General features: G+C 41.2%; 1 protein-coding gene across 4 annotated transcripts in view; it reads right to left on the reverse strand.

Annotated features, from left to right (window-relative positions):
- The window catches only part of DOCK4 (dedicator of cytokinesis 4), a 387,382-nt gene that overhangs the window by 78,556 nt on the left and 283,043 nt on the right, over positions 1 to 25,783 (reverse strand). For all 4 annotated transcript variants that reach the window (XM_032221143.1, XM_032221144.1, XM_032221142.1 and 1 more), the window contains 3 exons: positions 18,804 to 18,952; positions 9,546 to 9,631; positions 4,413 to 4,508 (listed from right to left, as the gene is read on the reverse strand). In XM_032221143.1, the coding sequence (XP_032077034.1) occupies positions 4,413 to 4,508; positions 9,546 to 9,631; positions 18,804 to 18,952 (331 nt within the window). The remainder of the gene's footprint in view (positions 1 to 4,412; positions 4,509 to 9,545; positions 9,632 to 18,803; positions 18,953 to 25,783) is intronic.

Consider the following 25,783-nt stretch of genomic DNA (forward strand, 5'->3'; position numbering starts at 1 on the left):
GGAAAGGAAATGGGAAAGAAGAAAAGGAAAGGAAAAGAGAAAGGAAAGGAAAAAGGAAAGGAAATAGGAAAGGAAATGGGAAAGAAGGAAAGGATGAAGAAGGGAGGGAAAGGGCAGGGAAGGGAAAAGAAAAAAGAAAGGAAAAGGAAATAAGGAAAGGAAAGGAAAAGAGAAAGGAAAGGAAAAGAGAAAGGAAAGGAAGGAAAGGAAAAAGGAAAGGAAATGGGAAAGAAGAAAAGAAAGGAAAGGAAAAGAGAAAGGAAAGGAAAGGGAAAAGAAGGAAAGGAAAAGAGAAAGGAAAAGAGATAGAAAATGGAAAAGATGGAAAGGAGAAAGGAAAGGAAATTGAAAAGAAGGAAAAGAAAGGAAAAGAGAAAGGAAAGGAAAAAGGAAAGTAAGAAAATGGAAAAGAAGGAAAGGAAAAAGGAAAAGAGAAAGGAAAGGAAAAAGAAAAGGGAAAGGGAAACGGAAAGGAAGATAGAAGGACAGAAAGGGAAAGGAAAGAGTGGAATGGATTGGTACTGCTCAAAAATCAAGTCTCAAGATCCCGTGGACCCCTTTGGCTCAGGCAGTCCAACTCCATGCTGCTTCCCTCTCTCTGCAAAGCGAAGGGATCGCAGAAAGACTGCCGAGCCCAGAATGGGGCTTCAGATGATGCAATGCCTGAGAAACCCCAGATGTGCAGAGAAACGCAGGCTACAACCAGCGAATCGCATTTTCCCAGGAACCAACAAAGCCCCAGAGGATCAATGGAAATTCTCCCTTCTGCAGCATCATCGGGCTCCGGGCAGTCTTCCTTGATTTCACCAATCACCAGATGGAGGAGAGAGTTCGGTGAGAGAAGGGAGGGAGAGGGGATATTTTCAGTCATATTTTAAGACATTAAAAAACATTGTGCAGCAGTTTGAAACTTCTGTGTGGTGTTTTCTTGTTACATGCGCGGCTGCACGGCCCGCACAGCCACGCAGCCGCACAGCTTAGGGGGAACATTGGATAGGTCCCTTCATCTATGCATTGACTATCATAGGCTAAACACTGTTTGTGTTGAAAACATCTAACCACTGCTGATGAAAGATATTCTAGCCCATTTGGCCAAGGGCAGGATTTTTACCAAGCTTAACTTGTGGGACATGAATTACTGATCAAGGAAGGCAATGAGGGAAAAACAGCTTTTAATTACCGCTTGGGTAATGTTTCCATTTCCTAGTCCTCCCCTTTGGACTGCAGGACGCCCCTGCTGTATTTATACAGGTGATAAACAAAGTGCTGCATGAGCACCTGTATAAAGAGGTTTTGGTCTAAATCAGGAATGTCAAACTCAAGGCTCGAGGACCAGATTTGGCCCGCAGGGTGATTAGATCTGGCCCCTGGGGCTGCCCTGGAAATAGCAAATGACTGGCCCACGGAGCCCCTGCCAGCAAAAACAGAGCTTGGGAGGGCTGCGAACTGGCCATGCTCACACTGGCCATGCCCACCTGGCCTGAGGTCAAACACAACCCTAATGCGGCCCTCAATGAAATTGAGTTTGATACCTCTGTTCTAAATGAATGGCATATTAATCCATACCGAATCTATGGCAGAGCATATAAAATTAGTCAGGGTGGTGATCAAAAAGCTCCAAGCAGCCCAATTGTATGCCAAACTGTCTAAATGAGAATTCCATCAAAGTAGAATTGATTATCTGGGGTTTCGCATTTCCCATGAAGGAATAGAAATGGACCCTCAGCAACCACAAAGCTTCCTGGGAAACTTTTGCCATCAATCCATCCCATCATTTTCCCAGACAGCTCTCCCCATCACCAATCTACTAAAGACAAAAGGGAATGGGAACCCCAAGCCTAGCCAGTTGCTGAAATGGACAATGGAATGCCAAGCAGCCTTTGAAAACCTCAAGTACTTGTTCACAGCAGAACCGGTGCTGAAACACCCAGACACCAATGACCCCTTTGTCATTCAAGCAGATGCTAGTGATGTGGCAGTGGGGGCAATGCTCCTGGAGAAAAAGGAGCAGGGGGTTCTGCAGACCTGTGCCTATACCTCCCAAAAGCTTATCAAAACTGAACATAGGTTGGTGGTTTTGGGAAAGAAGTGTATGCAGTGCGCTGGATGCTCTTAACCTGGAGGTACTCCTTGGAAAGGGGAAAAATCTTTTTTGAGAAATGGACTGACCATAAAAACCTAGAAGCCTTAAGACCGCTGCAAATTGTCATCCAAGCAAGTCTGCTGGGCTCAGTACTTTAACTGATTCAATGTCATACTGCAATATCTCCCGGGGTGGGGGGTGGAGAGAACTTCATAACAGATGCCCTATTCGAAGCTGGAGGTAATTAGACCAGTTATCCCATTCCAGCAATTAGCGGTTCCAGTCACCGCCAGAGGGCAAGCTAAGCTAAAAGTCCAGGTAGCCGAGGACCTAAGGGATGCCCTGAAAAGGGCACTAGCGAAGGACAAGTGGTTCCAAAGCCATAAGGACAAATGTATGCGCAGGATAGCTTAGCTTGGGTGGGAACTAAATTATACATTCCTGAAAGTCAATTATTATTGGTTCTACAGAAAAGCCATGATTCAAAAATAGTGGGACATTTAGGCTTTTCAAAATCTTGCACTTGGTTAAGCACCAGTTTTGGTGGTTGTCACTAAAGAAGGACATAGAAGGTTATGTAGCTAGTGGCCCTATTTGTGCCTCTGCCAAAAGGCAGCAAGGAAAAATGCCAGGATTTCTCCAGCCGGTGCTACAGCCACCTACCGGGCTGGGATGAGGGGAAACATCTGTAACTTTTTCATGCAGGAAATTTAGTTTGAGCCTGACTTTACTGCAGCCAGCAGCTTTTAGTAAAAGAACTATCACTTCAATAAAATGGAGTCTAGGGTCTTTCTTTCCTAAGAGACCTGACTTGAGGCAGTCTGACAGTCAGAATCTCTGTGCTTAGAACACTAACAGAGCCAGAGTATGGCATGTACATTGTTGCCAAATGACATAGCCTAGCAATAAAGATACTGAATTAGTAAATTTCAGATTTGGATCTTGCCTCTGCCATGAAGTTGATCATCAGGAAATCATCTATTCAGCATCACTACCCACATTTACAATAGGAATATTTTTGTGACATATTGCATAGTTTTTTAAAAAAATTATAGCCCATTATAATACTAACATCACTGGTAATGGCAAATTAAATTCCTTATCTGTTGTTAAATGTAGACCTTTCAATGATGCCCAATAACAATTTGGAATCTCTTTTAAAAGATTATTGGTAGCAATGAAGCACAGCTCGCAACAGAAGAAGATAAGAACTTTTATGTAAGAACATAAAATTATTCCTGTTATTAAGATTCAGATTCATTCCCATTAGTTGCATGAAAAGATGAAATTCAGTGCCTTTGTGAGAACAAATGGAAGCCAATAGCTTTTACAGGTTAGCAAAGATCTTCTGCTATGTCCAGAATTTAGAGCAATCTTCTTACATGGTGTCTTTATCTATGTGGTACAATGGCTTGTTCTGTTACTCATTTTAGAAAGCATAGTTCAGGGTAACTGGAGAGCATCAGGCAGGTAAAGAGTCTAAGATGATTCATTTTCTATTTATAGTCCTGCCAGTTGTAGAACCTCATACAGCAAAAATAAAGACAACATTGAATGCTTTCTTTTTATAATAAAGAAGCCATCTGACATTGAATTCATTCTTGACATAGTATAGCAAAGACAATCAAGGACAGGGGAAAACCATTTCCTTGTATAAGGTAAAAGAGAGAATATCACCTCATTCCCACTCCCTGCCAATTTCATGTTAATAGGCACTGTATCTAATGCCAATCAATTTATTTTGTCATCATAGGCAGAACACTGCACAGGCATTCTTCCCCTAACACTAAAATATAATAATAATATATTAAATCACAATTTTTCTGCCCTTGCATGAGACCCCAAATGAGGTACCTATGATTTTAATGGTACTAAAAGCACATCTAGCTTTGACTGAAATGCAACCAGTATCAAACTCATCTACAGATTTTTCATTAGTATAAAGCGTCTAATTAGAACTGGCTATACTTTATGAATAATTATATTCCATAAATATTTCCTGAATATGCCACCCCAAAATTGGGGGAAATGGAAGAAATTTCTGGGCACAGTAAGATTGCATGTCATTCTGATTCTGTTAGAAGTTTTCTCTGTGACATGCAAGGTTTCAACAGATAAGGAGTCTAAGAGGTGAGGCACTGTTGAAATATAAGTTCATCTTTTGCATATTACATGTAGGATGACCTTTGTGACTACATTTTGTAATGTACAAAATCTAACAACTCAATGATTGATATATGTCTGTTTATATTCTTCCCAAAATGATTCATTTCGGAAGAATGCAGACAATACTATATTTCTTACTGTAATGCATGCATCCATTGCTCACCTGTAGTCCAGCAGCCTCTCCATAAGACGGGTTACAGTGGCGATTAATGAAACACCACTTTCTCTCCATGTTTCACGTTCAATTTTCTTCAGCAGGCTAGAAGGAATGAACCCAGGGCAAAATATCAGCATTTATTTTTACCAGTCTCCATAACAACCAATTTATACTCAAAGGTACCTAAAATGTCTTAGCAATATCTGTTCATTTTAATATCTGTTATTTTATACAAAACACAACTGCAAATATTGTCTTACCTGGGATAAGGACCAAAAAGTGGAATTCTACTCCAGGAAGCATTGACAAGGTAAATTGATTTTTTAAGGTTAGCCAACTCCAACTCAACATAAACAGAAATATGTTTATACTTATGTGTGTGCCTATATGTGTGTTTGCATGCAAGTGTGCATATACAGACTCACACATAGAGAAAAAAACCCAAATATCTATCTATCTATCTATCTATCTATCTATCTATCTATCTATCTATCTATCTATCTATCTATCTATCTATCTATCCATCCATCCATCCATCCATCCATCCATCCATCCATCCATCCATCCATCTATCCATCCAGCTATCATTTGCAGAGAAAGAGAGAGGAAGAGATTATACTCAAAAGAGTCAGGATTTTATTATATACCAATCTACTGTACTTCACTAAACTTGCATTTTGGCATCAAGAGAAAAATGGAAAAAAAATTACCTAGAAGACAGCATTTTCCATCTCACTGCTCCTGTTCGATGAGATTTTAAATCTTCTCAATGTAAGATACCCCCCCCCCTCATATTTCAGCCAACAGTAGTTCTGCACCCACTCAATTTACTGCATTGTAACTGCCACAGGAAAAGGCTTTTCCTGGGATTTTAAAAAAATATACTTCCTTTATGCATATTAATTTCCTTTATTTAACCATTAAATAATTTACAAGTTCTTGGTTATATACAGTACATTATCCCAATTTCCTTATTTTTCTGTTCTCCAGAACAAAGAATAAATACAAATGTCAGTAGAGCCATCACCAATACACACATGTTTATTCAATAATTAAATAATAGATATCAGAATACTCTTTCCCCAAATGTTTATACCCAAATCCATATACATGCATGTTTTACCTACTGTACAGCTTGAGATAAATATGTTCTGCATATATCTTCTTGATTATTGCTTTCCATATTACAAGATAGAGCCCTGAATTTTTAAATTATCAGACAAAACATGTTTTAAGCATGAAACAGGGTCATTGACTCAATCAGCTACACTTTTTGAAATTATCTGGAAAAGCTTTAAAATATTATACTAATAGGTGTATGTTTTATACAAAAGAAATTCTAGGATACTAGATCAGGGAGAAATGTTAATTGTCATGCTCATCTCAAGTTATATAGCTAATAAAAAGAAAAATTGTCCAACTTTCAGTTCAACTATTATAAGGCTTATATTTCTCCAGGCAAAAATTCCAGATTCATTTGCAGGGTATAGTAAGAAACCCCTCCCCCCACCCCGAATAAACATCGAAGCATGTGTAGCAATGGATAAATGTCTATAGCAAAGTAGCATGGCATGGCAAACTAGTAGAAATAAAATATTATTTTCTTCAGGTCAAAATGGTAATAGATAACAAGAGACATTATGGAACTAACAACACATAAGTGCTACTCGTACAAACTAAATTATTGCAAGTGGAATCATACAAAGTTCACCAATGCATAAAAAGTGAGCTATATGTAACAATTTCTACCTGTGCAATATAACTTCCATTACCATATGCTAATATACTGTAGTATATTACAGTATATACTATCCAGAAGCTGCTAAATAGCTTTCAGATGATCCAAAGCTATCTTGGGTTTTGTTGAACTTAACTCTGACGTGCCAGCAACTGGAAACCTAGTTTAATTCTAATCTAGTAAACACCAAAAGTCTGCTCCTGTGAATGAATTTCACAGTTATCGGTATATGTTAAATAAAGGAGTGAAAATATTTAGGTGCTGAGGAGTGGACTTATTGTTTCCTTCCTGTAGCTAGACAAGTAGGTCTGTTTTCTGGAAGAAAGGACTTAAAGACTACACAATTGACTGAATTCCAAGATTTGTTTATAGAATGAAGTAGGACTATTGGAAGTTACTTCACATTTTATATTTCAGATTATTTTCCAGGCCCCTGTTTCTTTGAAGCTTAAGCTATTGAGTAATTTTCCAGGCCCAGGAGCACATTTAGACTATTGAGATTATGTCATAGGTGCTTCCATGAGATTGTTATGGCGCATAGCTTAAACATGAAAGAAAGCTGTAAATTTATTCTTTTCATAATACTACATACATCATCCTCTGGTCTCAATTCTCTTTACAAGCCCTAATTATCTTTTTCTTCTTTATCTTAGCAAGTTGACACTCTAATCATCCATTATCTTTATTTTAAAAAAATGCCTGAGATTATCTTCAATAGCAATAGCACTTAGACATATATAACTTCATAGTGCTTTACAGCACTGTCTAACCAGTTTACAGTATCAGCATATTGATAGTTTTACCGACCTTGGAAGGGTGGAAGGCTAAGTCAACCTTGAGCTGTCAAGATCGAACTCCTGGCAGCAGGCAAGAGCCTGCAATACTGCATTCTAATCACTGTACCTCTATGGCTCTAGATATTATGCCTTGTTTTGTAGTATGCCTTCTTTTCTTTAAAGATTATTTTTTTAAAAAAAACTGGGGAATGGAAAGCCAAGAGGTATCTATGTGAACACTATTGCTCTTGGGTACTGTTTGTTTGCACCTGGTTCAGCCTAAAATATTTGAAGGCCTATAGATTAGGAAAAATCATGGAATAAATCCCAGGAAATTTATTGTCTGATATTTATAAATCTGCCTAGGGAACTTCAGAAAATACATATGGAAACGTGGATATAAGGCATTACACTTTTTGTGGAAATGATAAGGAATTAGGAAACTACCATAAAAAGATTTTCAGATCTGAAAATTTCTCTATGAGCAAACATTAAAAATTGCTCAAAGTGAGAGAGCATCTTGAAAAAGGAGGTTATAATCATATTAACTATAGCCTTACCTCAGGAGGGAGGGAGGGGGAGAGGGAGGGAGGGAAGGAGAGAGAGAGAGATTTGGTGGATGTGTTGAGTACATTTTCAAGAATTCATTCAAGGCATTCACATTCATACAGCAACCTTTAAAAGATAATACTTAAAGTAAATATTCATAACAAAAGATCTTTTCAAACACAAGACTTAATTATCTCAGGCAATATCTAGACAGAAGTCAGAGAATGGCGTATTCCAGCTTTTTTAGCATTCTGCCAAGCATATCATGAGCAAAAACCTCCATCGTATGTTTCATTATAATATGGTTTATTCTATATTCCTCTAAACCTGTTTCTGAAGATTGTTTGCTTTCTAAATACCATTCCTTGCCTTTAGCACTAATCCTCTTACAATTCACTGAGCACACACACAGCATATTGTACAAAAAACCTATTTTGAACAATTACCGTAGGTGTTTATTCTCGTGTTGGTTATAGAAACAAAGGATGGTTGAGTGCATGACTTTTTATTTCCCTGCTTTTAAATACATACAAATAATAAAAAAGGATGAATGTTTAAGCCCTTTGATTGATAGCTAATTGTACCACTATTTGCTTGGATGTAAGTTTCTGACATTGGTTTTTGTCTCCCCTCCCCCTAAAACTCTGTCTTCTTGATAGTGGCAGCTCAAATGTACTTTGGGGTTCACCTGTGGGGTACTGTACTTGCTAAGGCCTTTATGTGAGCATATAATTTGGAAGCTTTTCGTGCTGCTTCTCAAACAAAAAAGGGCTTCATGTGAACAACTTACCAGAAGTCAACAATTCAGCACCAATATATATTTAACATTTTTATTCAGAAAATATTACCTATCAAAATCTGTATTTAGTACCAATGTTGACAATTATCCAGCACTTTATGAAACTATCATTTTTAAAGCACATAATTTGAGCTTTACCTTAATTTACAACACACTATTATAGATGTTTATATAAATAAATTCCAAATTGGCTATTCACAAAGATAGTGGATAGCGGGTATTATATCTTCCAACAGAAGAACGTATCAGTGGATTCAGGGACAAACGGTGGTTCTAGGTGCTATTGGTTGTTTATTTACAGGTGTTTCATTATCTAACTACCGTAGGTAATATCATCATTAACCAATTTGCACTGATGATGTTATCTAGTTAGGTAATGAAATGCTTGATGGCAAACAACCAAGAGCTGCACGCTATTATATATGCTTCTTGTTTGATTAATCTGTATATAATATACATTCTGATAAACAGTTTTGATTGCTGAGGCTTTTAAAATGTTCCTTAATTCCACCCATCTTAAAATTTTGAAAACCCATTATTACAAGTTTGCTTTTTGTTCCAAATATTACAGTTTTAAAATCTAGACGTTTGTTGTATGACAATCGTTGTGGGAATTACTACAATGCAGAGATAGCAAACCTACAAATATGACACCCCTTTCAACCAAAAATTAAAATGATATATTATTAATATATTTATTAATATTTCTGCAAATTATATTCTATATTTTACTATAAAAGATGAGTTGTGTTAATCTAAACCATTGCACATGAGCAGATAAATGTACATCCTTAACTCCAGTGAAATCAATGTTGAATTGAATTTTTACCTGTTTTAGTTTTAAGACAGATTGAATACACATATTGCCCTTAAGTGTCCAACAGAAATAAATGAATTTAATTTCATTGATCTCATTGGCTAATTTAATTATGTATAGCAATTGTTTTGCGTTGGCATGCTAATACTTTTTAAAGGTAAAGCTGATAGTATTTGTAACTTTATTCCACTGAGAAATGTTCTGAAAAATGCTTTCTTGAAAATAGGCATTTCACTTTAAAATATTAATAATTATTTAGGATCTTTATAAGTACTGTATATTCTAGTTCTAACAATTAAGGAAATACCAGAATTGCTGCTTTAAATGGAAAGAAATTCTTTTATCTCCCACAATGTAAACATTATATACAGAGGAAGTATATTTCTTTACTCATCTAGACAAATATTCTTTGATAAAAAAAATTAAGTCAAATAATTTTTAAAATACATTTATTACTCACATACTGTTGAAGAGCTCTCTGTAGGTTTCATCACCTTTTCCTTCTGACATCAAGCTATCCAATTTGTCAATCAGTTTTGCTTCCACCTGTAATAAACAAACAAAAAAACGTGTTAGAGGTTTTAAACCAAATCCAAGATAACATCTATAGAAGAACAAGTATTTCTCTAGAAGTATGTTCCTTTCATAATGGTTAGATTAAGAGTTTTAAAAGCTAAGGGAATACATTACAACATTATTTTGTCTCTTTGTAGAATTGAAATAATTTCATAGTAATAATGATATATAATACATATCAGTGGTGGGTTTCAAAAATTGTTCGAACCTACTCTGTGGGTGTGGCCTCCTTTGTGGGAGTGGCTTGACACCCATGTGACCGGATGGGAGTGGCTTGCTGCCCATGTGACCGGATATGAAGATGCCGACGACACTTGTCAGAACCACCTTAAATTACCTCACACACAGCACTGGCATGCATAAGAATATGATGTAAACTTGTTTTTTAAAAGGCATCTTTGGTTTGTGTTAAAACAACTTCAACACACGCAATGTTCTGATTGCACCACAAACGTAGTAGTCATCCTTACCTTTCACAGAGGCACTAAGTTTTATAAATATGAGCATGATAGTGTAGAATAATCATATCCAAGGACCAGTGGTGGGTTTCAAAAAATTTTGGAACCTCTTCTGTAGGTGTGGCCTGTTTTCCGGGTCCACTGGTGGAACCTCTTCTAACTGGTTCGGTAGATTTGACGAACCGGTTCTACCGAATAGGTGCGAACTGGTAGGAACCCACCTCTGATACATATATTATAATATAAATAATATAAGCTGGCTGTAAAATGTTGGAATTTCCAATTCCTGATACAACTATTTATGCAGACAAACAAACAAACACAGAATACCTAAGGCCCCTGCTTTGAATCCTCCCCATGTCTACTAATAACAAAAACACATTGCATATGTCTCAGCATAAAAACCTTTTCAATTGCTCCAGTCATTCTTTCATCATTATTATAACCTGTATTTCTTTCTATGCTATTTAACAGTCTGATACTATAATCTAACCCTATTCTCCAAAAAGCTTGGTGAGAATAATAAAACAGCAGAATAACAGAGTCAAAGGAACCTTGGAGGACTTCTAGTCCAACCTCCTACTCAGGCAGGAAGCCCGATACCAGTGGTCTCCAACCTTGGCAACTTTAAGACTTGTGGACTTCAACTCCCAGAGTTCCTCAGCCAACAATACCATTTCAGTTATCCAATCTCTTCTTTAAAACCTCCAGCGTTGGACGGAATGGGACCTTCCAGTTCCCACCCTTGGCCATGCTTCCTTCACCTCCAGCCTCCTGCCTCGGCCCATTTACAGCCAGTTTTCTTCCTCCGCTGGCCTTCCACCTGGCCCCCTTTGGCCCAGCCCATTCGCCGAGACACTCTTTGTTCTGGGCCTTTGGCCACGTGGGACAATTAGCCGCCACCCAATCGGGTGACAGGCAGAAGCCACGGTGTTTCTGCCTGCCAGCATGCAATGGATGATTGGCAATCACAGAAGCTATGGGGCTTCTGTGGAAAGTGCAGCATCTGAATGACAGAGTCTCACGTCCTCAGGTGCGGGGAAAAACAGCTTCTTGCATGGAGGGGACACGGCAGTCAAAAGGTCGATGCTGACGGCCTCGGGTGCAGGGCAAAGTGCCTGTGAGAAAAACCACCCAGCTCAGAAAACACCAAGGACCCCACACTTCAACCCTTGCTATAAAGATTCTCTTCTGTTCAAACCTAATAATGTTTTCGAACAAACTAGACATGGTTTGTTTAATGGCTTAGTCTGCTCTCCGAACCCAGTTATTGTGGTTTGTTCAGTAACTGTGCTGAAGCCAATAGTGATTTGGCTTGATATATGAGTCCACCTAAGGTGCCCCAGGGCAGAAAAAAAATATTTTGAAAGATGTCTTCTAATTCTTAGGGACTAGCATCATTCTTTTTTATTTCTGATCCCTGGGGAGATATCTGACATCGCTGGTCTTGGGATGTATGTAGTCCCCAATTGATAACCATACATTTAGTGACCGTTCGAAGTTACAACAGCACTGAAAAAAAGGGATTTAGGACCATTTTTCACACTTACAACTGGGGCAGCATCCCCGTGGTCATGTGATCAAAATTTGGATGCTTGGTAACTGACTCTTATTTATGACGGTTGCCGTGTCCCAAGCTTAGGTTATCCCCTTTTGCGACCTTCTGATGATCAAAGTCAACGGGGAAGCCAGATTCAGTGATTCACTGAACAGCTGGAGCAATTCACTTAATGACGGTGGCCAGAAAGGTTGTAAAATGGAGCAAAACTCACTTAACAACCAACAATCTTCACAACGAAGAAAGTGACAACACCGGTTCACACTTACAACCATCACATTATTCCTGTGGTCACGTGATCACAATTCAGACGTTTGGCAACTGACTCATATTTACAATGGTCACAGCATCCCGGGGTCATGGGATCCCCTTTTATGACCTTCTGCCAAGCAAAGTCAACAGGGAATCCAGATTCCCTCTAATTTAATAACTGCATTGATTCGCTTAACAACAGTGGCAAGAAAGCTCGTCAAAGGAGGCACTTAAGCAACATTACACTTAGCAACAGGGGCTCAATTGTGATCATAAGCCAAGAACTACCTAAAAAAGAAATAAAATTGCAGCCCAGAAGACCCTTAGCAAGATAAATTTGGGCCTCCATTGTGGTTGTAAGGTGAGGACTATAAAAGAAATATAATTTCTTTCTTGAAGACCCTTTAGTCAGATAAATGTGGGCCTCCATTGCAGTCTTAAGTCGAGGACCAGCTGTACTGAAGTCTAATTTCCTAACCAATGGGTGAAATCTGAGATACAATCCAGGGAAGAGGAGATTTTGCTTTCAATGGCTGCCCATCCTCCCGCCTTCTCTGCTCTCTCAAAAACCCAACAGCTTAATAAAGAAAGGAGATTTCCACTCTTCCCTGACCTCTGAGCATCTACTGAGTTCCCTAATTCTGTTGGACAGATGGCCGGCCTTGATCAGATGGGATTAATTGTATTTATACCACTTGCTTCGGATGGCTGCTTGGCCAGATCAATCTAATTCAGCTTTTCCATATAGTTCGTGCTCCACTTATGACCACAAATTGAGACTAAACTTTATGTTGTTAAGTGAACAATTTGCAAAGCAAATTTGTCTGACTTCTCTTGCCATGTTTGTGAAAGAAATCACTGCTGGTGTTAAATCAGTCACACAGTCATTAAGTTAATTCTGTTGCTAAGTGAGACAGCTGTTCAGTGAGCTTGGACCCATTTTACGAGCTTTCTTGCCACTGCTGTTAAGTGAATCATTGTTTAGGTCATAAATGTTTGGAGTCAAATCTGTACATTAAGGGACCTAGACTTTCCAAATACACTTAGTTCTCAACTTACAACAGTCCATTTAGTGACCATTCAAAGTTACAACGGCACTGGAAAAAGGGACTTATCTCTTTCTTTCTTTCTTTCTTTCTTTCTTTCTTTCTTTCTTTCTTTCTTTCTTTCTTTCTTTCTTTCTTGTCTCTCTGTTTTCTTTCTTTCTTTCTTGGATTTGGATTTGGATTGGATTTATTCGATTTGTATGCTGCCCTATTCCCAAAGGGACTCAGGGCGGCTGAACAAAAGCCAAGGGGAGGGGAGAACAATTCAAAAAAGTAAGACAGAAACAAAACAGGACAATACAAACAATTTAAAAGACACAACAAGCACAGCCAATTCGAGTAGGGGTGGAACTCAACAACCCCAGGCCTGCTGGGACAGCCAGGTCTTAACGGCTATATGGAAGGCCTGAAGGGTGGCGAGGGTCCGAATCTCCACGGGGAGATCATTCCAGAGGGCCAGAGCAGCCACAGAGAAGGCCCTCTTCCGGGTGGTTGACAGCCGGCACTGGCCGGCAGATGGAATTCGGAGGAGGCCTACTCTGTGGGATCTAATGGGTCTATGGGAGGTAATTGGCAGAAGGCGGTCTCTCAAGTACCCAGGTCCAATACCATGTAGGGCTTTATAAGTGACGACTAGCACCTTGAAGGGTATCCGGAGACCAATAGGCAGCCAGTGCAGCTCGCGGAGGATAGGTATAACGTGGGTGTACCGAGGTGCACCCACAATCGCTCACGCGGTTGTATTCTGGACAAGCTGAAGTTTCCGAACACTCTTCAAGGGCTGCCCCATGTAGAGCGCATTGCAGTAGTCCAGTCTTGAGGTCACAAGGGCATGAGTGACTGTTGTAAGAGCCTCCCGATTCAGGTAGGGACGCAATTGGTGCACCAGGCGAACCTGGGCAAATGGCCCCCTGGTCACAGCCGACAAGTGATGATCTAAAGTCAGCTGTGAATCCAGGAGGACTCCCAAATTGCGAACCCTGTCTGAGGGGTGTATAATTTCACCCCCCAGCCTGAGAGATGGAATACCTAGCCAATTTGTGGGAGGGAAAAACACAAGCCACTCGGTCTTGTCAGGATTGAGAGCCAACTTGTTCACCCCCATCCAGACCCTAACATCCTCCAGGCACTGACACATCACGTCAACCGCTTCACTGAGCTGGCACGGGGCGGACAGATACAATTGAGTATCGTCTGCATACTGGTGGTATTTTATCCCGTGCCGTCAGATGATCTCTCCCAGCGGCTTCATGTAGATGTTAAACAGGAAGGGGGACAGGACCGACCCCTGTGGCACCCCATATGTTAGGGGCCTAGGGGTCGACCTCTGCCCTCCAACCAACACCGACTGCGACCTGCCCGAGAGGTAGGAGGAGAACCACCGAAGGATGGTGCCTCCCACTCCCACCTCTCACAACCGCCGCAGAAGGATACCATGGTCGATGGTATCAAAAGCCGCTGAGAGGTCAAGGAGCACCAGAACGGAGGCCCGGCCCCCATCTCTGGCTCTCCAAAGATCATCAGCCAGTTTCTTTCTTTCTTTCTTTTCTTTCTTTCCCTTCCTTCCTTCCTTCCTTCCTTCCTTCCTTCCTCCCTTCCCTTCCCTTTCCTTCCCTTCCCTTCCCTTCCTTCTCTCCTTCTAAGGCTAAGATACCCACCTCAAACAAAAACTCCTTTGGATGAAGCCAGCCATTGCCAATGATCTCATCCAGCTGACTCAACCTAACAACACCCATTCCCTTCAACCATACCTGCCTGGCCTTGCCGCAGCAGCACATGCGGCAGCAGAGAAGGGCCCGGCACGCATGTGGCAGCCAGGAAGGAAGTTGCAGCAACAAATGGAACCACACAACTTGTGTGAGACTGGCATGTTTGGGGTGAACATAAAAACTTACTTAAGTTGCCTTAAAACCGCTGGGAATGTGAATCATGAGCCTCTGCCATTCGGCTGCCACACCCCCATGCCAGAAGCTCCTTTCCCCCTGTGCCTTAGGATGTGACCCTCCACCATTTGGCTGCTGCACGTCCCCCATAGCCCCTACAATTGCCTATCACCCATTGCACGCTGGCAAGCAGAAGCACCATGGTTTCTGCCTGCCACCCAATTGGTTGGTGGCTAATTGTCCCGGGCAGCCAAAGGCCCAGGACAAAGGGTGTCTTGGTGAATGGACTGGGCCGAAGGGCGGAGGGCCAGAGGACCATTGTCCAGGGCGAATGGCAGGGTGAGGGCTAGTGGAGGAGGTCCTCTTGACTAAACGTAGCACCTTTCTATTTTTCTCCATTGAATCTCATTTTCTCATTGAATTTCATTCAGATATGTGATTAATTTGTAAATAAACAAACAAACAAACAAATAAAATCTTGGAAATGAGAACAGCTACAGAATGTCAGATTGGTAGTTTAGTAGCTAATGATAATTTATTAAATAAGTGAAAGTATTTCAGGAGATGATTCAGCTGCAATTTCAAAGGATACAATGAAAGGAAATCCAATAAATTAATTTTAAGTGACCAAGGAAATGAGCATGAAAAAGGCACCCAGTAGTCATTAGGACAAACCTGGGCATTTTACAGTCATAGGCTACATTCGGCACTTTAGCTGTCCCTGTCCAGCCCGCATGATGTCAATCAGAAATAAGAAATCAAATATAAATAAGGGATGAAGTCAAGCTGTGTATACTCTATGAGTCACTATGTGCTCCTTCAGTCAGCTGGCGGCCATGGGAGGCTGATGAGAGAAAGTACTTTTCTGCATCTACACAGCACTTGTCCTTTTCCTGGAGTACTCTGGGAGCAATTGGTGGGATTCATTAGTGTGGTCATTCACTTTTTTAGGGTTCAGTGTTGTATTATCAATATGCTGAGGACACTTGTGGATGGTAAGAAAGATGACCCTGTTGAAGATATGCAAGATCTGTTGCTGTGGATAGTAGCCCCAGCCCTGTCCCCAGATCTGGAACTGAGGACTTCCATCCATCTTGGATGTACACACAGGTGGAAAATATGGGATCATCTTGAAATCATAGCATCTGCTAAAAGAGCAGGTGGTCTGTTTGTCACGGGATTTTCCCCCCAGCTCTATGTGGTGTGCCAATTTTCCTGCATTAGAAGTTCCTTCAGATGGTTACTTCAAGGCTAAACTTCTATCATGTGTTCTATATGATTCTGCCCTTAAAAATCACTTTAAAACTTCAGCTAGTCCAAAATGCAATGACACGCATAGTTGATGGGCATGTCTTGGAATGCCCATTTGAGAGTTGTGCTCTGCCAGCTATATTTGTTGCAAGTCTGCTTTCAAATACAATTGAAGCAGCTGACTATATATAAAAAGCCCTACACAATGTATGACAAGATTACCGGAGGGACTGTCTAACTCCTATGGTTTCTGATCAGTCAGTATATACTGGCAGAATTGGCATGCTCCAAGTCCCTTCAATTAAACAATGTCACATGTTGGGAAAGTGCACCTTCTCTGTGTGGTGCCTGTCCTTTGGAACAAAACTAAATGCAGATTAGTCCACACTAACTGACTTAGTGTTTCCTATAGTTACTTATAGTTGCTAAAATTGAACAATGAAAATACTAGACCGAAGAAAAATAGACTTATTAAAGCTGTAGTGCTGCACATTCTATAGACAGCCAAGGTAACAAACAAGCAAGTACTAGAATATATAAAAACAGACACATAGCTAGAAGACAAAATCACATTTCAGTTGTGCCTAAAATGGGCAGCAGTAAAAGGAAATGGGGCCACCAGAAAACATGGTGTCTAGACACCATCAAAACCAAAAACCAGCCAGAACATAAAACAATTGAAATAAACGGTACAAGATAAGAAAATCTAGATATACTTGGTCAATAAAATTACTGAGAATCAGATACGATTGAATGGACACAGTATCATTATCAAGCACAATACATAACTAACAAAAAGTAGATAAATTCAAACTGTATTTAACAGTCATATTGATACTTGTAATATAGGCCATTTTTGAGGATAGGATAGGATAGGGTAGAATAGGATAGGATAGGATAGGGTGTCCTTAACTTATGACCAGTCACTTAGTGCCTGTTGGAGCAATAGAGCTCAATAGGTTACTTACAATCCGGATTTCGAGTTCAGGATTGTATTTTGGGTGCACATTTATGGGTGCTTGCAGCATCCTGTGATCATTTGGCCATGATTTACAAAAAAAGTTACAATTTTTGCCAGACATTTTCTTTGTAGCAAAAAACCTCACCCATTGCAAATAATGGGTTCCCTTAACAACCACAATGTTCGCTTAATTACCATGGATATGCTTAATGAGCATAGTGATTCACTTAACAACTACAGCCAAGTCTGGGAGGCTAGTAAAGCAGTTATGATGGGTTACTTTATACAATATAATCATCTAGAGGAGAAAAAAAATCTCTGGAAAAGATGCCAAAGACATTGGACACAATTAGACAGAAAGAAATCAAATTGCAAAAGGCACTTATGGACTCTAAAATTTTGCATCAAATCAATTTGTTACATCAACAACTGTCTATGCTAACAGTTCAAGAAATAGAAGTAAAATTGAATTATGTGAAGCAAAGACATTTTGAGTATGCAAATAAACCAGGAAGATGGTTGGCATATAGAGTAAGAAAGGAAAGGTAGAAGAGAATGATTGAAAAAAATTGTAATGTAATAACTGATAATGAGCAAATTTAAAAAATGTTTCATAACATTTACTCTAACTTACTATATACAATGCAGGAGTTAGACAAGTCAAAGACAATTAGCAACTAGAATGCAAATGATTAAGAAAGTGAAATACTTGGGGATCTGGGTGTCGGCAAAATCTTCCACAATTAAGGACGATAATTATAATAAACTAGTGACACAAATAAAGAAAGATTTATAAAACTGGAAAAATATTCAGCTATCACTAATGGGACATATAGCCACAGTCAAAATGAATATTTTAACAAGAATCTTATTCTTGTTCCAAGCTGCATCTATTAACCTGGGTAAAACTTTCTTTCAAGAATTAAACAAAATAACAGGTTCATTTGGCAAGGACGAAAAGTGAGGATTAAACTAAAGTCAATGCAAGATAGCAAGGAGAGGGGAGGTTTAACATTACCAAATTGGGAATTATACACATTAGCAGTAACAATAACATGGGTGAAAGATTGGATAGAGCTAAAGAATAAAAGAATTTTGACCGTAGAAGGCCATGATTTGCAAACAGGTTGCAAAATTGGCTCAAAATAAAAAAAACCCACTATGTGAAAATCCCAAATTGGCTATCCCCGACAGAAAGGACGATCCATCCAAATTTTATAGATATGAATAAAATGCTAAGATACAGAGACATAATTGACGGACAGGGAAATTTAAAAACAATTGAAGAATTGGCAGAACAAAACATGAAAGTTGAACCAACTACAGGCAAAAAAGTCATAAAATTGGATGGGTCACATGATGATCCTTTTAATGACTGGCACAAGTTACATTCATAGCTTAAAGACTACCTGTAAAATGAATTTAGGGGAGGGCAAACATTTATAAAATTCACAAACAACTAGGCCATTTTGTAAAACCCTATAAATCTAGTGCTGGTAGTAAATTGTGTGTTTGATTATCCTAAATAACTTTATCCATTTGTCAAGTTCACACACTTTTTTTTCCTTTTTACCATTTGTAAAACTAGCATCTACTAACTCAGGAGAATAATTGATTAGATTATAATTTTAATTGAATCAAGTAAACGAGCATAACATGATAATATAATGTTGTCTAAGAATGATTAACTTGAAAAATTAATTTATCTTCCCCTAATGAATTGACAAAAATACCTGTTTAAAGTTGCCACTACATCTTTGCTCCCAGTCCATCATATCATGAAAAATAGGAATTACAACATTCCGCAGGTCAGGCTGAGGTATCAATGTCACTTCTAAGAAAGGGCCAATCAGTGCTGGGATGAAGTGGATTTTGTGTTCTCCTAAAAGGTAAGATGATACATTGAGTGGAACTAGTCTCAAGAACAAAATACTAGAAAATTGGACTAAGAATGCACAGCCTGTTTTGCTCACTAGTTTTTCAAATACAGGGTTTTTTAAATAAATAAATAAATAAATAAATAAATAAATAAATAGCCAATAAATAAATAGAAAATATGCAAATTAGCTCAATTTATATAATTACAATAGAAAATGCAAAGTAAAGATTATCCTGTCCATATAATTTCTATTACTTTTTGAAATTTCAACTGAACACATTGCATTAATGTGAAATCTAACTACATAACACCATCCATTTCCAAGAATGCATTTCTGTTCACTTTGGGGGACATATTTTATGGTTTCCATAATACTAATCTACTGGTAACATTAAACAAATATCACCAATCAAGTAATTCCTATAGATCTAAAACTATGAAAATTACACCAATTTATTCATTTCTTCGTAGTATACCAGTGGTGGGTTATGACCGGTATGCCCCGGTACGGGCATACCGGTGTCTGCAAGGAGCAACAGGTACAGTTCCAGTACGGTGCTCTGGAGGGCTCACCCGCCCACACACGCTCTTTACCTGTATGTGAGGTTTTCGGGGCTTCCACACATGGAGCATACGGTGCCTGCGTGACACTCCGCCAAGCAGCTGGAGTGTCGCAGAGCATCGCGGGTGGTAAGTACACATGTGTGCACTGCGCGCATTCATGTGGTGGAAACCAGGCCCGGTTGCACCATACTGGTTGCAATGGGATCCGGAACCCACCACTGTAGAACACTTATGCCATCACATCCTGATATCTATACATACATAACACAATACCAGTCTACCTTCATTCAGATCTATTACACTTCTTCTTTCTTTAGTTTTACATACAGGCAAAATATCTATTTTTCTTTCTTTCATTTCATTCACTAATGCATATATACTCCTCATATACTTTACCTGCCATTGTTGCCAATACATGATACATGATAGTTAATATTAACCTCCACCTCCCACTACAAAGTTTTCATGTAATACTTGTTAAAACAAGTGTAAAAAGTATAGTATTAAGGTATATTATTAAAGAAAAAACATGCTTGGTTTCCAGCCTTTATTATACTCACGCAACATGCCACATTCCCAGGTAAGTACACAATACCAATCAGTTTTGGCACATTTTGGCCACTATGCCTTAAGAATCACTAAAGCCCAGTTTTTATAGGAGAGAGACTGTCCAAGCCAGGGGAAGGATTCAGAGGAGGAATTAGTTTAGAGTCTTTAAATAGGCACAAGAGGGGGAAGTCCAACCTTCTTTGTAGGCTGTTGAACTTTATCTAGTTTCACCTAGGCGCAAAATATCAGTCTGAGGAGATTTCTGTATATAGGCTTGAGCAATAAAATGGCTAATTAAACTCTTCACATGTGAGTCTAGCCATTTACACCTGACCATTTTATGACAAACTACTGACACTATTGCTTGTAAGCTAGTATTTCTAATTTAAAGGCTGCCTTGCCCACATCCCATGTAAGGATTCCTCTCCTAACTTAAGAAAGTGAAGACTCTTGAAACAGAGTATTTCAAAAGGAACCTTTTATTAAGAAGAATAGAAACGATTAAATTCAAAGTAACATCTGAATCTCCTTAGGCAGCAGAGACCCCTCCCATTAGTTAGAATGCAGATTTTAGCCAATACACAAGTGTGAATATGTTTTCTTTATCAAGTGCCCTGAGAGCCAAATAAACATACATTCCCATAGCTATCTTCCATTAGACATTAAAGTGAAACGTCCCACATGGCCACCATAAACATTTCACAAAAGGTGAGGGGATCTCAACACACTTCGGCGTCAGGAAACCAGTTGTAAAATATCAGTTGTCACAAGCATCAGTTGTCACAAGCATAAATCGACTCCAAGGCCACCCTCCTCCCAATTGAATTTCAGTATCACTTTTAGGGATCTGACATGCTGCCTTCCTTAGAAAAAGGAGAGATCTACCTGTGAAAAGATAGAAACAAAAATTCCATCATAGTATTTTAACAAGGTTTGTCAAGGTATTGGGAGTGAATTTTTTTCAATAAGGTAGCGGCCCTAACATGGTGTTTAGATATCCATTCATTTTGGGATGAAGGTAGATGCTTCCAAACAATTAAGTATTGGGTTTTCCCCCTGTGGATCCTAGAGTCCAGGATTTCCTTAATTTCAAAGTGTTGTTCGCCTTCTATCATGATGGGAACAGGTGGTGTAGGTGCAAGTAGTCTGAGTGGTGAGATTACTTCTCGTTTGAGTAAACTAATGTGAAATACTGAGTGGACTTGCCTGAGTGTCTTTGGAAGGAGTAGTTCTACTGTTACTGGGTTGATGACTCTAGTGGGCCTAATTTCTTTGATGGCTGCAATGACTTCAGGAATTTTGTAGATAAATATACTCTATCTCCAACATGGAAAGGTTTGGGTTCCATTCTTTTCTTGTCAGCTTGAATTTTAAAAGCTGCTCTAGCTTCCTCTAAAGCTAATCTAACTACTGGCCATGTGTCTCCTAAAGTGTTATCCATTCCTTAAATGAGGGGATAGAGGCTTCTTCTGTGAGTAGTTCAGACATGGGCTGAAATCCCGGCCTGTTGCTACTCTAAAAGGGGTAAACCAGTGCTTGAGTGTACAGCATTATTGAATGCCACATCTGCAAAAGATAAAAATTCAGTCCAGTTATCCTTTTGAAAATTAGTAAAACATCTTAGATATTGTTCTAGGACCGAGTTAAGTTTTTCAGTTTGACCATTAGTTTGGGCGTGGTGCGACGAATTCAACCCAGGGGCAATGCCAAGTAAACTTAAAAATGCCCTCCAAAATTTTGAGGTAAATTGGACCCCTCTGTTGGAGATGATTCTCTGTGGGTCTCCATGAAGACGATAAAAGTGTATCAGGAATAACTTGGCTAGACTTTTGGCAGTTGAGATCATTTGGCAAAGTATAAAATGTGCCTGTTTTGAAAACAGGTCTGTTAGGACCCAAATGACAGTATTCCCCGCACTTTCTGGTAGTTCTACAATAAAGTCCATAGCAATCTCTTTCCAGGGTGCTGAAGGTTCTGTACCTTCTGTAAGAGTCCTGGGATTTTCCCTTGATGTCTTTTAGCTGCTACACAAATAGGGCAGCTAATTACATAGCTATGTCCATTTTTAGTGATGGGCACCAAAAATTGTCTTTTAATTAGGTGTAAAGTTTTCACAAAACCAAAGTGTCCAGCTAATTTAGAGTTGTGGCACCTTGCCATTAAGTACAGTCTTTGGCTAGCTGGAACATACAACTTCCTTCCCACCCAAGCTAAGTTATCTTTCATCAGGCAACTGGATTTGTAGCTCAAAAACCATTCATCGTTGGCTAAAGCTTGTTTAAATGTTTGGGTGGTACCATTGTCCGTCAATGTTTCTTGTTTTGCCAGGGATATGGTTATTACTTTAGCAGATAGTTGATTGTTTTGTATCATGGGTTTGCTTACGTCTGGCTTCATACTATTGTACTGCGGTTTTCTGGATAGTGCATCTGCAAGAAAAATTTTGCCCCCTGGGAGATATTTGAGCGTAAATTCAAACCGTTTAAAGTACTGAGCCCATCGTACTTGTTTTGGGATGAGTTTCCTTGGATTATTTAACGCTTTAAAATTTTTATGATCCGTCCAGATTTCAAAAGGGATCTTACTCCCTTCTAGAAAATGCCTCCAGGTTAAAAGTGCCCACCGAACTACATAAGCTTCTTTCTCTCAAATGGCCCATCTTTGCTCAGTTTCATTCAATTTTTGGAATTTGTAAACGCATGGTTGTAATTGGTTTTGCTCATTTTTCTGAAGCAGGACCGCTCCTATTGCTACGTTGCTGGCATCTGCTTGTACAATAGAGCCGAGGTGGTGCAGTGGTTAAATGAAGCACTGCAGGCTACTTCAGCTGACTGCAGTTCTGCAGTTCGGCTGTTCAAATCTCACCGGCTCAGGGTTGCCTCATCCTTCCATCCTTCCGAGGTGGGTAAAATGAGGACCCGGATTGTTGTTGGGGGCAATATGCTGACTCTGTAAACCGCTTAGAGAGGGCTGAAAGCCCTAGGAAGCGGTATATAAGTCTAACCACTATTGCTATTGCTACGATGAATGGTTTCTCTGTGCCCGGGTGCTTTAGAATTGGCTCTGCTGAAAACAGCCGTTTGAGTTTTTCAAATGCAGCTTGGCATTCCATTGTGCAGTTCAAAGGCTGCTTCAGTTTTGGGTTACCCTTCCCCTTCGTTTTTAAAAGCTTGGTGATGGGGGGAGCAATCTGGGTGAAAGCGGGGATAAACTGGCAGTAAAAGTTGGTGAATCCCAGGAAGCTTTGCAACTGTTTACGTGTTCTGGGTCGTTCCCAATCAAGTACCGCCTGCACTTTTAAAGGATCTATTTCTATGCCCTGGTGTGAAATGGGGTGCCCTAAATAATCAATTTTTTTCTTGGTGAAATTCACATTCAGGGAGTTTAGCATAAAGTTTGGCAGAGAGGAGTTTGTTCAGAACAGCCTGGACTAGTTTTACATGTTCTGCTTTGGTCTCGGTCTATAGTAAAATGTCATCTAAATAGACTAAAACTCCCTTATACAAATAGCAATAGCAATAGCAGTTAGACTTATTGTTGAGGATTCAGAAAATCCTCCACTTATGACCGGGAGGCCAGCAACAGTCTAGGCTGTGCCCTGATTGGCTGAGGCGCAGCATAGCCTGTTGCTAGCCAGCCAAGCCAACCTGATTGTCCAGGGTACTGCGTCAGCAGTTGCTAGACGCTCCTAGGCCTCCCATTGGTTCCCCTGTTTAAACTACTGTGTATAAATACCTTGGCGTGGAAATGTTACTTTTGAATCGCTGTCATCTTCTTGCTTGAATAAATCTGTTGTGTTGTGAAGTCTCGCGTCGTCTCTACCCTCGATCCATTAAACTGGTGACGAGGGTGGGATTCAAACCCACGCGTGCAAAGCACAAGCCTGTCTTGTTGACGAGCTGGTGCCACTCAAAGATCCCAGCTCTGAACTAGTTGGCCAGCTCCGGGCACAGCCCAGGCGCCCACCACCACCACCAGCTGTCCCTGCCTCGTCTGGATGTGTGGGCTGCGGCGGCCGCCACACCTGCACGGCTTGCCCCTTCAAGGGCACAGTCGGCTGCCATTGCAACAAGAAGGGCCACATTGCCCAGGTCTGCCGCGCCTCCCTGCCTGCACCATCGTTCCTGCAGCAGCCTGCCACATCTCAACCGCAGCCGAGCCGCCAGCCGCCGCGGCCCGCTAGGTGGGCTGAAGACTGCCACACCGTCTACCAGCCTGAGGCCGTCGGGGAGACGGTCAGCCAGGTGCCCGCCGGGGCCCGGAAGGTTTCCGCTGCACTTCAGCTGGAAGGTCAGCCCTGCCGAATGGAGGTGGACTCTGGCTCCTCCCGCTCCCTGCTCTCCTGGGCCACCTTCTCCCACCTGTGCCCCCACGTCTCCTGTGCCCAGCTGCAACCCGTGGACGCCTTCCCCTACGGTCTGGGGGCGGTCCTGAGCCATGTCCTCCCCAATGGCTCAGAGGCCCCCGTGGCTTTTTACTCCCGGACACTCTCCTCAGCGGAGCGCAATTACAGCCAGATAGACAAGGAGGCTCTGGATGCAGTGTCCGGGGTTAAAAAGTTTCACGACTATTTGTATGGTCGGCACTTTACCCTTGTCACTGACCATAAGCCGCTCCTTGGGCTTTTGGCTGGCGACAAGCTGACCCCCCCATCCTCTCTCCCAGGATGACACGTTGGACTGAGTTCCTCGCAGCGTATTCTTATACGCTGCTCTACTGTCCGGGCAAGCAGCTGGGGCATGCTGATGCCCTTAGCCACTGCCCCATGCCGGATTCAGACCCGGCCCCGGTGCCTTCCCTGTCCGTCTTATTGATTGCTTCCTCCGGCCTGCCCCTCTCGGCCACGGACGTCGTGGCCCACACTAAGGCCGATCCTGTCTTGGCCCAGGTTTGCTCTTGGGTCCTAAGGGGATGGCCTTTGGGGAAGGTTGCCGATTGCTTCCGGCCTTTTAAGGCCTGGCAAGCTGAACTATCCCTTCATGGCGGCTGCCTCATTTGGGGGGATCGGGTGGTGATCCCTGCTGTGTTGCAGACCCAGGTCCTGCCTCTGCTCCACAAAGACCACCCCGGCATAGCGCGAATGAAAGCGTTAACCCGCAGCTATGTCTGGTGGCCTTTGCTGGACTCAGAGATAGCAGTCTACGTTGGCCGCTGCACTACTTGCCAGCTCTTCCGGCCTAACCCCCCAGCCAGGCCTTCTCGAGAGTGGGAGGCTCCGAGAGGCCCGTGGTCCCGCCTCCATGTAGATTTTGCTGGCCCCTTCCATGGCCAGACATTCCTGATTGTGGTAGACGCCTCTCCTACCCTATGTTTCCAGAGTTTCAAGCTACAGTTGCTCCACCTCAATCCGACCAGGCGCAGTACGACAGGGACTTCCCCAGTTCAGGCCCTACCTACCCAGACGCCCCCTGTTGGCAGGCGCCTCAGCAAACTCAACCCGAAACGGTTTTCCCGCCAAGTTCCAGCTACAATCCTTCGCCGGTTGCTGCCTCCCGGCAATGCGAAGTTCCCCCTGTGGCCGCGCCCCCTTGGCCCGGCCTACCTGTTTTGTTGAGCCCGCCTTCTGGGCTGTTCCAAAATGGTGTTGCTCGGAGCTCCACTCCCTTTGGGGAGGAGCTACCATGAGCAAGTCTCACCCCTATGACGACTGCAGGCAAACTGCGAAGATCTGGGCGGGTCCGGTGCCACCCCGCCTACCTAGAGAACTACGCATGCTCCAAT

The sequence above is a fragment of the Thamnophis elegans genome, chromosome 7 (assembly GCF_009769535.1).
Source record: "Thamnophis elegans isolate rThaEle1 chromosome 7, rThaEle1.pri, whole genome shotgun sequence".
Classification (NCBI taxonomy): Eukaryota; Metazoa; Chordata; class Lepidosauria; order Squamata; family Colubridae; genus Thamnophis; species Thamnophis elegans.